This window comes from Phodopus roborovskii, unplaced genomic scaffold, assembly GCF_943737965.1.
Source record: "Phodopus roborovskii unplaced genomic scaffold, PHOROB, whole genome shotgun sequence".
Classification (NCBI taxonomy): domain Eukaryota; kingdom Metazoa; phylum Chordata; class Mammalia; order Rodentia; family Cricetidae; genus Phodopus; species Phodopus roborovskii.
In genome coordinates, this window is record NW_026126482.1 from 6,376,199 (window position 1) to 6,391,611 (window position 15,413).

At 46.5% G+C, this 15,413-nt stretch overlaps 1 protein-coding gene across 1 annotated transcript in view; it reads left to right on the top strand.

The window, feature by feature from the left end:
- Trpc7 (transient receptor potential cation channel subfamily C member 7) overlaps positions 1 to 15,413 on the top strand; it is a 117,317-nt gene that overhangs the window by 76,591 nt on the left and 25,313 nt on the right. Inside the window, exons 6-7 of the mRNA XM_051194181.1 lie at positions 6,472 to 6,705; positions 13,753 to 14,017. Of these exons, the coding sequence (XP_051050138.1) occupies positions 6,472 to 6,705; positions 13,753 to 14,017 (499 nt within the window). The remainder of the gene's footprint in view (positions 1 to 6,471; positions 6,706 to 13,752; positions 14,018 to 15,413) is intronic.

The window sequence follows — 15,413 nt, forward strand, 5'->3', positions numbered from 1 at the left end:
CCCTTCTGGAATGCAGACATGCATGCATTCAAAACACTGTATACATAATAAATGAATAAATATTTCTTTAAAAAAACTTATTAGATTTTATTAAAAAAAAAAAAAGACTTTCCTACCGTGATACAAGGAACAAACAAATGTAATTACCTCCTTAACACCCAAAACACCAAGTAACCACACCCTAAACTAGAAATCCTGTTGTTTAGGTAAGACATCCATTAGCTACACATTAGGCCAAATATACTGTTGTCTATGCAAGGCAGACAATAGCCATGCTTATTTCAAACATAACTGTGGTTTGAACTCTCTGACCTTAAGTTATGATGGAATGGAGCCACTTCTGTGGGCAACCATAAATTTGCATAGTAAATATTACCTGAAATTCAGAAAGTAGCTTAGTTCCTATCACTACAATAAAGACCTTCACTAAAAGCAATTTGGGAGGGAGAGGGTTTGTCTAGTTTACATATCCCAGGCCACCGTCTCCTGAGGAAAGTCAGAACAGGAACTGGAGCAGAGGCCATTGTGGAGAGCTGCTTACTAGCTTGCTACTCCTAGCTTATTCAGCTTGCTCTGTTATATAAAGCAAGACCTACCGAGGGGTGGCCCTGCCTACAGCAGGCTGGGACCTCCCACATCAATCATTACTCAATAAAGTGTCCAGGATCACTCAGTCCAGCACAATGAAGGCATTTTCCCAGTTGAGTTTCTTTCCTCTCAGATGACACCAGTTTATGCCAAGATTGGGGGAGGGGGAGAACCCACACAGAGAGTAACATGTGTTATTTGTTTAATTTAGTGTGGTAAATGTTGCAAAATTTCCTATCTGTGCTGCAAAGGTTTGCCGCTAGAATTTCCTAGGAAATGGCTCCCACTGTTCCCCATTGATGAGCTCAGAAGAAAACTAAAACTGGAAATGGCTAAAATTGAATGTAGAAAATTGTTATTGCTTTCTCTTCCTAACACTGAAAACTGCAAATAGATCAATAGGAGGAAAAACATCTCAGAAGGGAAAAACTTGCCAAAATTAGAATAATAAAATAAATAAGCAAAAACTTAATAAACTGTAAGCTTTATAGTGCAAGAATTAAAATTTAATGTGAATATTTCTAGTGAAATAAAAGTTTAAAAAGAACTGAAATAAATTTATGCAGTAACAAGAGTTAATAGAGTAATTAAATTGGTTTAACAGTATTCACCCAGATTTTGCTTTGGTGGCAAATATTTAACATTTGTATAATTGTCACTAGGTTTATAAGTATTGTCAAAAAAAAGTATTTGGGATCAAAGTGTTTGTGCCATCTAACAGCAAAATCATGAACAGATATGTAAAAAGATTATGTATATGGCCTATACTAACACATAGCCCAAGAAGATTAAAGAAGTGAACTACCCGTGAGCATCATGGGAGCCCAAGCTGAGACCAACTGGAAGCATGGACCGCAAGAGGATGTTTTGACCTAGGTCAGTCAAGACAACACACCATGCTCCCCAGAGTCATGTGATCAACTGGCAAGTCTGTGGCCAAAGAACTGTTTAGTCAAGTCAGTGACCCTAATGTGGAAAGACATAGTGATGCCTACTCAGCCAAGGAGAGACAATCTCCAGCTAGCAGGCCTCTCTCTCACTGCCTGGGAGAGACAATCTCCAGCTAGCAGGCCTCTCTCACTTACTGCCTGGGAGAGACAATCTCCAGCTAGCAGGCCTCTCTCTCACTGCCTGGGAGAGACAATCTCCAGCTAGCAGGCCTCTCTCTCACTGCCTGGGAGAGACAATCTGCAGCTAGCAGGCCTCTCTCACTTACTGCCAGGGAGAGACAATCTCCAGCTAGCAGGCCTCTCTCACTTACTGCCTAGGAGAGACAATCTGCAGCTAGCAGGCCTCTCTCACTTACTGCCTGGGAGAGACAATCTCCAGCTAGCAGGCCTCTCTCTCACTGCCTGGGAGAGACAATCTGCAGCTAGCAGGCCTCTCTCACTTACTGCCTAGGAGAGACAATCTGCAGCTAGCAGGCCTCTGACTCACACTACCTGATTCCCATCTCTGCCATCAAAGCACAGCTGAGTTTTCAGGACTTGCACATCTGACATACTGGAGGAGACAAGAACCACTCAGTGACCCCTTTCTTGCCAAGTTTAATTTAGAATAAAGACTCGACTTTCTTACAATGGGAAGAAATTGCAAAATGTTTATTACGGTTAACTTAAAAACTACAAAACTCAAGAAACAGAATACACTCCATGTACCCATCTCTCATTTTCAGTAATTAGGACTTCATGGTCAATCCTGCCCCTTTCCCTTCACCTTGTGTCATTTTGAAGCAAGATCAGGGGAAATCATAAAAATTTCATCTGTAAAATTCTGTTGCCAGATATAGTGGTGCATGCCTTCACCCCAGCACTTGGCAGGCAGAGGCAGGTGGATCTCTGGAGACAACGTCACCCCATGAGAACCCCCTTCATGTGCCCATCCCTTCATGAGCCCATCCCTGCATGAGCCCCACCCCTTCATGAGCCCCACCCTTTCATGAGCTCCACCCCCTTTAAGAGACCTACCCCCTTCACCGTTCCTCCGTGGGAGCAGGAAGTCACTAATATCAGGAAAACTTTAAGCCAAGCCCATGACCCAACACCCCCTGCCAGGCCCAACCTCCCACCCCGGGCACACTGAGCACTGGGTGTCAGCCTGAGCTTTGGCAGGCACAAGCCATCGTCAACCCACAGCAGTGGCCTCCCTCCGAAAGAGTTTTAACAGAAGTGACATTATATGGCTTTGGTTTTTCCAGGAGTGCTGTGTTAAAAATGGGTGGTCATGGGACAAGAACAGACACAGGATAAGCAGGGTGCCAGTGACAAAGCCCCTACGGGCAGCAGAGGGTCACGCTGCAAATGTAAAATCAATATTTACTACTGAATTGTATGTGAGAAAAAGAGAACTGTCAGGGGTATTGTTTAGGGTTTCAGCTTGCAAAATGGTATCAAAGAAAGCCATTCGCCAGGATGGGAGAGACCAGGGCAGAGCAACTGGGGGTGGGGGAGAAGAGAGGTGGGTGCAGACTCCAGTTTCAGATGTGAGTATGTCTGGGTTTATTCTCCAAAGGGCAAAGATTTATACCATCTGGGATGAAACCAGAGTATATTGGACACTTAAGAGAAAATGCCAAGTAGTAAATGGATATGTGCAGCCCGACTTTGGAGGAAAAGCTGGGGGCTGGAAACACATCTGGATGTCAGTATATGTAAGCAAATTATGACATCCCTCTGATTTTGAAGGCGGACAGATAAGCAGAAGTTCGAGCCATGGGGTACAGCAGTGTTAGCATTGGGAAGATGAGTGGACAGCAGAGGCTGACTGTCTTTGGACAACTGACTTGCCAACTTTGTGCATGAGTTTCATCTTCAAAGCGGACACAATTGTAGTTGCTGTCAGTGTATTATGAAGAGTCAGTTGCTATATATGAAATGCTTAGCCCAGGCCTGCGCACCTAGAAGGAACTAACAATCGCTGGCTGCTGTAATCAGAATAAAGGGGGTAGAGAGACACAGATGAATTCTTAGGAAATTATTACTATCATTTTTATGCCTGCCAAGCAAATAAACCCCTACCTGACATGGAGATAGCATTCGACAGCAGGGGAGCGTACAGAGCTTCCGGGTGCATTCCCTTCCTTTGACTTCATGGAACACCCCGTGCTAGCCCAATGGTGAGAGACTGTGAGGGCTAGCCAGGGAGGCCAGAAGGAATGAGTGCCTTTCCCTCCCTCCATCAAGCCCCCTCTCCAGACTCCAGGCATTACCCAGAAGTTGTATTCATCAAGACGTGGCTTCCTGATGTCCTCTAGCCTCCTTGTCCGCCAGACCCCTTTCTTAATTGTTGGTGAGCGCCAGGCATTCCTGAGTAATGGGAACGTCGCCTGGAGGAGTCTCAAGTACCCAGCATCCTTTACCCCCTGAGCCCCTGAGGGCTAACCATTTCTCTGACTGATATGCTGGGGCAGAAGGCCTGACTGGGCAAGTACGATCCGACATCATACAGGACCCTAGGTCTTGGAAGCAGGAGGCCCAGTTTCCCTCACTGACTACTTAGTTTCACACACCTCTATTTCCACTAAGATTCCTGCTGCTCAAACCCTCACCCCACATCACTTCTACTTATGGCCTTGGAATGACTTAAACCAACCTAAGTGATTAATATTTAAATCTAGGAAGACTGACAAGGGCATCTGACCATGTAGTAGTTTCCTCCGTGACAATAATTTGCATTTCAGATTCATGGCGCTCTTAATGTTGGAAGTTCCTCCAAAGCACACTCAGAATCAAGGGGCTTGTCCAATGCCCCACTCTCAGTGAGGCAGCCAGGCTAGAACTCGAGCCCAGTGTTTGCTGAATTAAAAAAGACTGCCCCCAAGCAGTAGCCTGCCATTCTCCTTAAGTCCAGCTAGAAATAAGTCCACATTGGTCATTTTAATCTTGGGGAAGAGAAAGTAACAATAAATAAATAAGCAAACAAATCCACACCCTCACCCCCAGCCTGTAATGGGTTTTCTAATAACACTTAAACAGGCAGATAAAAAAAGTATATTTGTGTTCAGGAACTTAGGACACACTGAATCACTTCCCAGAGTTTGATAGGGTAGGTTGAGACATGGCTTTGTTAAGAGGAGAATAATCAGGGGCTGTGAGAAGTCTTATAAACAGACCTGCAGGGGTTAGAGACCTTTCTCACCATGCAATCTTACAATCTTCAACAAGCAAAGGTAGGATTCATCTAAAGACAGCTGCTCTCAGCTGTTTGGGAGCCTTTTCCACCACCAAATCCTGATTAAAACAGTCTCTGGGCAGGGTCCCTGAGGACTGAGGGCAATCAGCTGCAGGACAGAGACCAAGGCAGCCACACCTTGGAGGACACAGGGCTGCCACCATCCACTGCCAGCATCAGCTTTGACTCCAGGCGTTTTCGGCAGCTGAGTCCTCAAAGAGGCCAGTTTTGTAATGTGGGCAGCTGTCGGTGGGCTGGCTGCACAGGGCAGAACCATGGGGGGAGGGACGGGGGCTGCTGTGTGGACCAGGCTGCTGGATGTATGGGAGTGGTGGGAGGGCACAGAGTTCTGACGCTCTACCTTTGGTGTGTGGCTTTACCTTGGCGCTACTGCGCGCGTGCTCGCGCGCGCACACACACACACACACACACACACACACACACACACACACACACACACACACACACACGGCATGTGTGAGGTGACAAGGGTAAAAATCTGAAAGGGCAGGGAGAAACTGAAAGTCCTTCAGGGAAGGATCTGCAGGAGTCCGAATGTGAGGAGTACCAGGCTATGGGGGGGGGGGAGGTGCCAGCTCCGGTGCCAGCTCTGGGCGTGGCATTTCCCATACACACACACACACACACACACACACACACACACACACACACACACCAGCGGGATATTATTCACCGGCTGCAGTTCCTCCCCATGCAAGGTGGGAATTTCATTTTAAAACTCTTACCTAGTTGGGTGGTGGCAGCACACACCTTCAATCCCAGCGCCTGGGAGGCAGAGGCAGGTTGACCTCTGTGAGTTAGCCTGGTCTCCAGAGCAAGTTCCAGGTCAGCCAGGGCCTGGCTGAGACACAGAGAAACCCTGTCTCAAACAAACACAAACAAACAAAAAAGTCTTGACTGAAACTAGGAATATATTCACCTGTGGACATTTACAAGGTGGCCACAGTACTAGACAGGTCTAGAAGTCTATACACCAACGCAGTACCATAGGCCAGTGTTTCTCAACCCGTACATGGATGGCACTCTCTGGGGGTGTCAAACAACCTTTCACGGAGGCCCCTAAAGCAATCAGAAAACACAAATATTTACATTACAATTCATAGCCGTAGCAACGAAATAATGACATGGCCGGGGATCACCACGGCATGAGGAACTGTAAAAGGGTCGTAGCATTAGGAAGGTCGAGGACCACTGCCTAAGCCATCTCACAAGGCTGTCTTGGAAGAGGGGTGGAGGAACCTGTAACCTTTGGATTGCATACCTCTACCTCTACGTTGCTTACTGTGTAAAAATGAGAAGATATATCTCTTTAAAATCCAGTCAGTTATTTAAAGTTAAGTGGAAAAATCGAATAACCCTAAGCTTAAACTCACTGAAACAGAGGGATCCTTCACTTGGGGTAACTGAATTCCACATCACATGAGGGGCCTTGGGAAACGCCTCCACCTCAGCCCCTTTCATTCCTAACTTATGACTACTCCGTATTAAAGTGCGGGCTCCTGCACCCACTCTCCCATATCCCGCTCCTACGTCTGGCCGTGGATGGGGCCGAGGACAGAGGTCTGTCTTTGCAGGCGTTTCCTTCCATCTGTCTGTCTCTAGCTATCCCCACACAGCTCACATTTGCGTTTCTACCCAGTTCCCTTGGCGCCTGCCTGGGAAACTGAAGATGGGCCTGCCCTTCTCCCACAGGAATGATCTGGTCGGAATGCAAGGAGATCTGGGAGGAGGGGCCGCGGGAGTATGTGCTGCACCTGTGGAACCTACTGGATTTCGGCATGCTGTCCATCTTCGTGGCTTCCTTCACCGCGAGGTTCATGGCCTTCCTCAAGGCCAGCGAGGCCCAGCTATACGTGGACCAGTACGTGCAGGATGTAACGCTGCACAACGTCTCACTTCCGCCGGAAGTGGCCTACTTCACCTACGGTGAGTTCCGGCGTCGTGGGTGGTCTGGGCCGGCTCTGAGATGGGAGTGTGCCAATCGTTATGTCTGGTCCCAGGACCTGGGGTTGCAGGGCAGAGCACACAGGTGCCCCAAACTCGCTGTGCCTACAGCGCTTACAGATGTGGAATTGGTTTGTGGCTTAGAAATGGGTCTCTTGTGTCTGGAAGGATGCATTTGTTTGGGAGAGGTTCTTAGAGCATGTCTGTCGGTTTCTGGTTTTGTATTTGAAGATGAATCCTTTTTCTCTTTCTTTTTTTCTTTTTTTCCTTTCTTGGCATGGAGAATATAATATACTGAAATTTATCCGTGCATACTGGATACTGTGTTCTGCACAAAGGTGTGTTCTGTTTTTTAGTTCAGCATTCTTTCTCATGGTGAGGTAGGTTCTTAAAGGAGACACTGATGCATTGACCACACTGGTTTGAAACGGGTTTCATGGGAGCTGGTGGCACAGCTTAACCCTGAGGAGGTCTACAGAGAGCTCCACTCAGGTGACGCCAGGATTCTTGACTGCCTGCAGAAAATAATAACCAGAATGCGCCACTACGAACGGCAGTCGGAGGTTGTTTGGAAGAGATTTTTGTGAGTGACCCTAGTTAAGCTCATTGGATCACCCAACCCCACAAAAAGACAAAAGTACAAGAGGGACTGGGGGGGGGGGGTCAGCAGGAGTGGGAGGAGAGCGAGAGAGTGACAGAGTGAACATGATCAAGTACATAACATACGTGTAAAACATCAGCATGAGACCCATTGTCAGGTATAGTTCACATGCTAGTAATTATTTTCTAAAGAACAGATTAAATATAGTTTTTGAGTATGGGCATTAAGGGAGAGAGAATGAATAAAAGAAAAAAAAATATCAGGCACCCAAGTGTGGGTGTGAGATTCTCGAGAGAGTTGCTTTTCTTTACGATACCTCATGCACACATGCGCATGTAGCACACACACACACAGTATTGGCGGCCTCTGAAGTTGTATTTGGAAGGGTTGCTAATGAGCTTAAACAAGGTCACAGACTGGCTCCTGGCTCCAGTGATGTGTGGGATGAGATTACAGCTGCCAAGGTAAAACTGTCAGTCACAGAGTTGCATAATGGATTTTAAATATATTTTTGTTTATTTGTTTGTTTTTAGACAAGGTTTCTCTGTGTGGCTTTGGAGCCTGTCCTGGAACTAGCTCTTTGACCAGGCTGGCCTCGAACTCATAGAGATCCGCCTGCCTCTGCCTCCCAAGTGCTGGGATTAAAAGCGAGCACCACCAATGCCAGGCTGGATTTAAAATATTTTGCACTATAACTTTAGAGTCTTATTTGTGAGATTCCCAGAAATTTGCCAGTTTATATATTTGAAAGGAGTAAGACAGTCTCAAAGGTTCTCTGCGTCGTTGCTATTTGAGCATTTGTTGCTTACAAAGTGTTTGTTTAGAAAGAATGTAGGCCACCTCCACAGCTAATTTTTGAAAATATTTTGCTAATTCTTTGAGAATTGTAACAATGCATTATGATCATACTCACCCCAAGCCTATCCCTGCAACTCCTCCCTGATCTATGCCTACCTTCCCCCAAGTTTGTGCCCTTTGCTTTAACAAAAACAATAATCCATCTCCTCCAGTTTGTGCTGCCTGTATATTCCTGGGTGGGGGACCATCCGCTGTAGCATGGACAACCTACCGGAGACACATCCTTAAAGGAAACAGGCTCCCCTTCCCAGAAGTCATCAACTATGCATAGCAGCTCAGCTAGGACTGGGGGCTCAGGAACCCTTTCCCCCTCCATGCTAGAATGTTGACCGGCTTGAACCTGGGCAAATCTTATACAGGCACCTATAGCCATACTTAATGGCTTTTCTGGGTTTTGTTTTATTGAAAATGACTTTCCCATACAGTATATTCTGATCATGATTTCCCTCCCTTCTCCCATCTCCAAGCTCCTCCCCCTCGTCCCCACTGGCTCAACTCCATGCCTTCTTTCTCTCTGTGTTGAGAAAACAAACCGGCAAAAACAAACATCAAACTAGAATAAAACAAACAGAAAAAAAGGAAACAAGGAAAAAGCACAAGAAACATATACCCACACACATTCTAAAAAGAACCATAAAACACACCATCTGCCGGGCGGTGGTGGCACACGCCTTTAATCCCAGCACTCAGGAGGCAGAGGCAGGTGGATCTCTGTAAGTTCAAGACCAGCCAGGTCTACAGAGTGAGTTCCAGGACAGCCAGAGATGTGGCACAGAGAAACCCTGTCTCGGGTGGGGGGGGGGGCAAACAAGCATATAATCAGAAACTATAATTAAACTAAAGACCCATAAGGTAAAAATGAAAAAAAGACCAAACCAAGTATCACGAGACAAAACATCTTCAAAAATACCATTGAGTGTTGGATTTCTTTTGTGTTGACCACCTACTGCTGGGCATGGGGCTGCCCTTAAATGTGGTTTGTGTACCCAGCGAGACTCCAATGGAGAAAACTGACCTTTCCCTTGTCAATTGGAGATAGATTCTGGGTTAGCTAGGGGGCCTCTAATCTAGATACCCTCGCTGCACTGGGATTCCATTGGCTTTGGACCTGTGCAGGCCCTGAATGTGCTGGCAGTCTCTGCCAAAGGTGTGACAGCTAACATGTACATATAAGAGAATACATGATGTATTTGTCTGTTACCTCATTCAGCTCCATCCATTTATTTGCAAATTTCATTTTTTTAACAACTGAGTAATGCCCCATTGTGTAAATGTACCACATTTTTCATTATCCATTCATCTGTTTATAGGCGGGTAGTGATGAATTAACCAGACCCGGTAGAATAATAGATGGTGTTTCTTTGGGGGAAAGAACTTACACAGAAAACAAATGACTATCTCCGTGTTCCTGCTCTAAGGATGCAGACCCTGCCTCCCAGATGCTCTCCGAAACCCAAAGTGCCTGCTGTGCCCTGATCCTTTCCCTTTACCCAGTCACATCACACCTGTAACCACGCCCAAAAGACATGGTCACTGGTACAGGTGCAGAGGCGAACATTTCGCTATATCTCATGAGGGACAGCTGGGCCGTTTCCAGTTTCTGGCTACTATAAATAGAGCAGCAATGATTATGGTTGAGCAGGTGTGGTTAAATGGAACATCTTTTGACTATATGCCCAAGAGTGGTATAGCTAGATCTTGAGGGAGGTTGATTCCCAGTTTTCTGAGGAACCTCCATATTGATTTCCATAGTGGCTGTACAAGTTTGCACTCCCACCAGCAATGGAGGAGTGTTCCCCTTACCCCACATCCTTGTCGGTATTGAGCTATCACTCATTTTATTGATCTTGACCATTATGTCAGGTGTAATATGAAATCTCAAAGTAGTTTTATTAGCATTTCCCTAATGACTAAGGCTGCTGGACATCTCTTTGTTTCTCAGTCATGTGTGTGTCATCTTTTGAGAACTCTGCATAGTCGGGTACCCCATGTTTTTGTTTTGTTTTGTTTTTTTGAGACAGGGTTTCTCTGTCTATGGCACTGGCTATACTGAAACTCACTTTATAGACCAGGCCAGCCTCAAACTCCCAGAGATCCGCCTGCCTCTGCCCCCCCCCCCGAGTGCTGGGACTAAAGTGTGTGCCGTAACCCCCCAGGCTGAGTACCCTGTATTTAATTTAATCTGTAGGCAGATTTTTCCGTCCCACTAGCCAGTTCCCAAATAACCACATGGAGACTTCTTATTAATCGTGAAAGCTTGGCCAATAGCTTAGGCTTGTTTCTAACTCGCTCTTGTGACTTGATTTAACGCGTTTCTATGTGTCTGTGCGCTGCCCTGCAGCTCATTACTGCATCTACCTACTGCCCTTCCTGCTTCCCTCTTCCTCCATGTCTCCTTGAATCTCTGTCCCTCCTTCCCAGCATCCTCCGTGCCCGGAAATCCTGCCTGGCTATTGGCCATTCAGCTTTTCATTAAAATAATCACAGTGACACATCTTTACAACAGTTAACCCTCTATCAGATGCATAATTGGCAACGATCTTTTTCCACTCTGTAGTGTGCTTTGACCAAATGATAGTGTCTTTTGCCATAGAAAACTTTTCAGTTATATGAGGTCTCATTTATTAATCGTTGGTCTGAATTAAAGCCTGTGCTAATAGTGTTCTGTTCGGAAAGTCTTTTCCTGTGAGTTCAAGAGTACACCCCACTTTCTCTTCCATCAGATTCAGGGTATCTGGCCTTATGTCGGCATACCAATGTTGTAATTGTACTGAAATTCTTGACGCTCACATTTTAACTAGACCACATGGCGAGGGGTTCTTTTCCCTTCCTTTACCCTATTAAAGTTTTCTGTCTTTTTATCTTACTTCAATAAGGCTCTTATGATATTCCAAGAAAGACAATATCATTTTGTGTAAGAGAAAATCCTGGCCTTCAATGAATTGAAAACTATAACCTGTGAATTTTTTTTTTGTTTGTTTTATTTTGTGTGTGTGGATGTTTTGCGTTCAAGTATGTATGTACCCACATGCATACCTGGTGCCTGCACAGAGGCCAGGAGAGGGCACTGGACCACCTTGCACCTGAGTCACGCTGGGACTAGACCCTGGAAGAGAAGTACTCTTAGCCACTGAGCCGTCTCTCCAGCCCTGTGTTAGCTAAGTTTGTCCACAAGGCTTGAGATTCGAAATACCCAGAGTCAAACCCTACTTCTGCAGATTACTTTGCCGGTCTATTTAACTTCTGTATGTCCACTTTTCTCCTGTGTGTGAGGGGGTGAGTAACACACCAAAAGGTTGGTTTGGACTTAAATAAAACAAAGCCAATTAAAGATGTTTCATTACTTATGAAAAGAGTAAAAGTTCACTAGATAGTAATAGTTATTATCAGTACTACCTCTGGCTTGTTTGTTTGGTTGGTTAGTTTTGGTTTTGTGGGGTTCGTTTGTTTGTTTTAATCTCATTTTCCTGTGCGTTGTAAAAAAGAATGACAACTGGGTAAAGCTTAGCAGTCTGGGGGCGGGGCGGAGGTGGTAGAGGCGTGGCTAAAAGGTAGCTGGTGCTTAGTAAGTATTAGTGGCACACGATTTAAAGGATTCGTATGTCGAATGTCCCTCCTGGTATGGCAGATGAAAACAAATGTCCCTTGTACACACAGAAGGCATATGGTCAGGTACAGCCATGATCTTTAGCGAACTGACCACACGATGCAAAACGTGTTAAGAGGAGCAGGCTCGCGTTATGGCCATTGTTTCCTGGCCCCGCTTCCAGCATTTGTTAGCCTAACAAATACAGATTTTTCTTGAACAGCTTATGATTCCTGCTCTATGCTGCTGAGGTTCCTCAAGGAAAGGTGGGCGTGCCCTTCTTAGTAAGGGCACGCGAGCTGCAGCATTGTCCCCGTGCTTCTATTCCTTTGTGAATCAGGTCCCCACTCAGCTGGCAGCGCGTTATTTGTCCTTCTGTTTTCCGCTTCACCTTGGGCTCTTGAAAATGTGCCCGAGCTCTTCATGCGCGCATGTGCTCCAGCTACGGGCGCTGAGCACCCTCTTGTGGCGAAACTTGCGTGGATTTAAAAAAAATAAAAAAAAAAAAAAAAAAAAAAAGTAGACTCTGGGCTTTTTTTTCAGGCTTTGAAAAGACTTTTTCTGGTGGAAATGGCTCCAAGATGAAAGACCCTTTGTCTGATTCACACGGTGTGGTTTGTTTTGTACCCACCCATCGCTACAGCTCTGATAAGCCCATTCAGGCAGAATCGTCCCCACCGGAAGTCCAGCATGGGCCTCCAGGCACTACCTAGGAACAGTCATTACTGTTATAACAGAGGTTGAAGATGATGCATTGTAGTTGGCATTTTAAAGAGAATTCATTTGGGTGTCTGTTTAACAGACGAATCCATTTCCTATTTCATAACACTCCACAGAGGGCAGCAGATATTTTAGAAAACGCACACTGTTCTCTTTATTTGTCTTCCGCTGGCTTCTGAATTCTGACCTTGGTAAGAACATAGAGTGTGTGTTAATGTATTCCAAATGTAATTTGGAAATTGCCACATGAAACTTGGTGGCACAGCTTCGCTTACTAAGGGTTTCTATATAATTATTTAGCAGCCTAGCTTTGAAAATAAAGAATAGAATTCCTCCCGGGGTGCCAAGAATTGCCATGTAATGTGCTTTCTATTTGCACTTACTGGTTCTGAAAAGGACCCCATACCCCCAAATCCAATCTTAGAGATGGCAACAGTAATATCTGCTCTACAGGGCTGTTGTGAAAATCACAGCTAATTTAGTGTGAGGGCTAATTTAAGTTTCTCAGTGTTTCTCATCTTCATTCAGCAATTCTCAACAGGGATGCTGTTGGCTTTATCAACAGGGTAGTTTTCACCGTGTGGGGCAGTCTGGGGCATTCTAGGACGTTCAGCATCTAAGGGGTACCTCTACCCAGTCCCTGTGAGAAGCAGGAGATACTGACTGCCCCCAAGACTTACTGCTTGTCCTGACATCTAAGAAGGTAGCTGGTCTACACCGGATGCCGTCCCTTAGACTTCCGGCCTGCCGCATGGCAGTAGGACCCCAGCGCAGGTTCACTCTGCTATAGGAATGCCTGTGAGGTATCTCAGGACCCAGGACTCAACCAGTAAACCCCAGCAAAGTCCCTCCAGTACTGGTGGGGCAAACCTGTGTGAATGTGAATGCTCACCGCTCCTAAGAGCCTCACTCAGTCAGGAAGAAACCCTGCCAGCACACCCCTTCTGGGGGAGGGATGGAGAACAAGAGTATGTTCTCAGGCAAACCCTTCCAATTCTCGGTCCCCGGAGGAGCTTGTTTGTTCTATGTCTGTCTGAATTTGTGGTTAGAACTTGTTCAGTCATCTCACAGGCATTTATCAGTGCCCACCCTGTGCCACAGACCCTGTTCTGGGTTCTGTGCATGGGTGGCTTCAAGGCCACAGTCCTTTAAGGCTCATGAGATTGCCTGTCAAGGTCACATGGGAACAGTGCATCTCAAGAAAGCCAATTGACCAATTGTAGGCCCATACCTACCCAAGGAGTAACCCAGTGTTTTCTTTCAGCCAGGGACAAGTGGTGGCCTTCAGACCCCCAGATCATTTCAGAAGGGCTGTATGCCATCGCTGTGGTACTCAGCTTCTCTCGAATCGCCTACATCCTGCCAGCCAACGAGAGCTTTGGGCCCTTGCAGATCTCCCTGGGAAGAACTGTGAAAGACATCTTCAAGTTCATGGTCATTTTTATCATGGTATTTGTGGCCTTCATGATCGGAATGTTCAACCTTTACTCCTACTACCGAGGTGCAAAGTACAACCCAGCATTTACCACGTGAGTACCCAGCCCTCTCCCTCCCTATGAGCCTCTCCAGGCTTCCTGGGAATCCCTGGGAACCTCTTGCAAGGGGTTTCTTGAAGAACTCGGGTTTTCTTGTGGTTGATGAGAGTTTTATTCTAAGTGGTTTAAAGTTTAGGTTCTGAAATTAGAAGAACTAAGGAGTTAAATTCTTACTTTGCTACTATGTAGCTTTGGCTGGCCTGGATCTCCTGATGTACATGAAGCTGGCCTTGAACTCGCAAAGATCTACCTGACACTGCCTCCAGAGTGCTGATATTAAAGACATGCATCATCCCCATCATTTCTTTGCTTTTAAAATGGGGATGTATTAGTTGCTTTTCTGTTGCTATGATAAAATGTCATGACCAGAAACAACTTAAGGAAGAAACAATGACTTTACAGCTTCAAATGGGGGGAGGGGTGGAGTCCATAAAGGCAGGAAAGTCATGGCAGCAGGCAGGCAGATCCGTAAACTAAGAGATTATGTCTTCAGCTACAAACAGGAGGGACCGGAGGTGGAGAGAAAGAGGTCGGCTGGGGCTGTGAACTCTCAAAGCCGGCCCCCAGTGATGTACTTCCTTCAGCGAGGCTACACCCCCTCCCCACACAGTGCCACCAACTGGGGACTGGCCTTTCTCATTCAGACCACCAGAAGGAGCAATAATAATAATGCCTGCCCGGTGCATTCATAGTGTGAGAATTCAGGGAGATGCGGTAACCCAGACGACATGCAATGCAATGCATGGTTGGAGAGGTGTTACCGTTTGGGACTATTACAGCAATGTTCTTAGCCCGTCTTACTCAGGCACGGAACCTGGACAAAGCCCACACGCCAACAAGCTGTTAGAGCCAGGGACTTACAATCCAGGGTGAGTGAGGCAAGGGAAAAGGAAATGGGAAGAGGACGAGCAGGGAGAGAGAGAGAGATGAGAGCTAGGAAAGGAGACAGCACAGGCTGTTACCCTGCGTGCAACCTGGGCGGGACAGACTTCTCCAAGGAGACAAGATGGGAGCATGGGAACTGCGAACAGCCTCCTGGAGAAAGAAAGGGAATTTGCCAGTCAGGTCTCGCCCACCTGCCACCTCTCGGGTCAGATTCACTAACTCTCCTATGCTTCCAAGGAAGTGCGGGAGAACCAGCTCTGCCTGCCTGCAGCTGTGCACATCTGGCTGAGCACAAAGCAAGTTGTGAGGCTTCTTGCTCCTCTTCAGCCAGAGTGGAGGCCCAGGCAAGGGAGAACAAAAGTGCTCCTGTGGGGCTCCAGCCAGTCATACGCAGGACAGCATCACCATGCACGCTCCTCCATATCCCCGCTGCACCCCCAAGAAGACAAAAGATCCAAACCTCCTCCTCTCTGGGACCAACAGCAGCGTCCCCCGGAGGCCACCA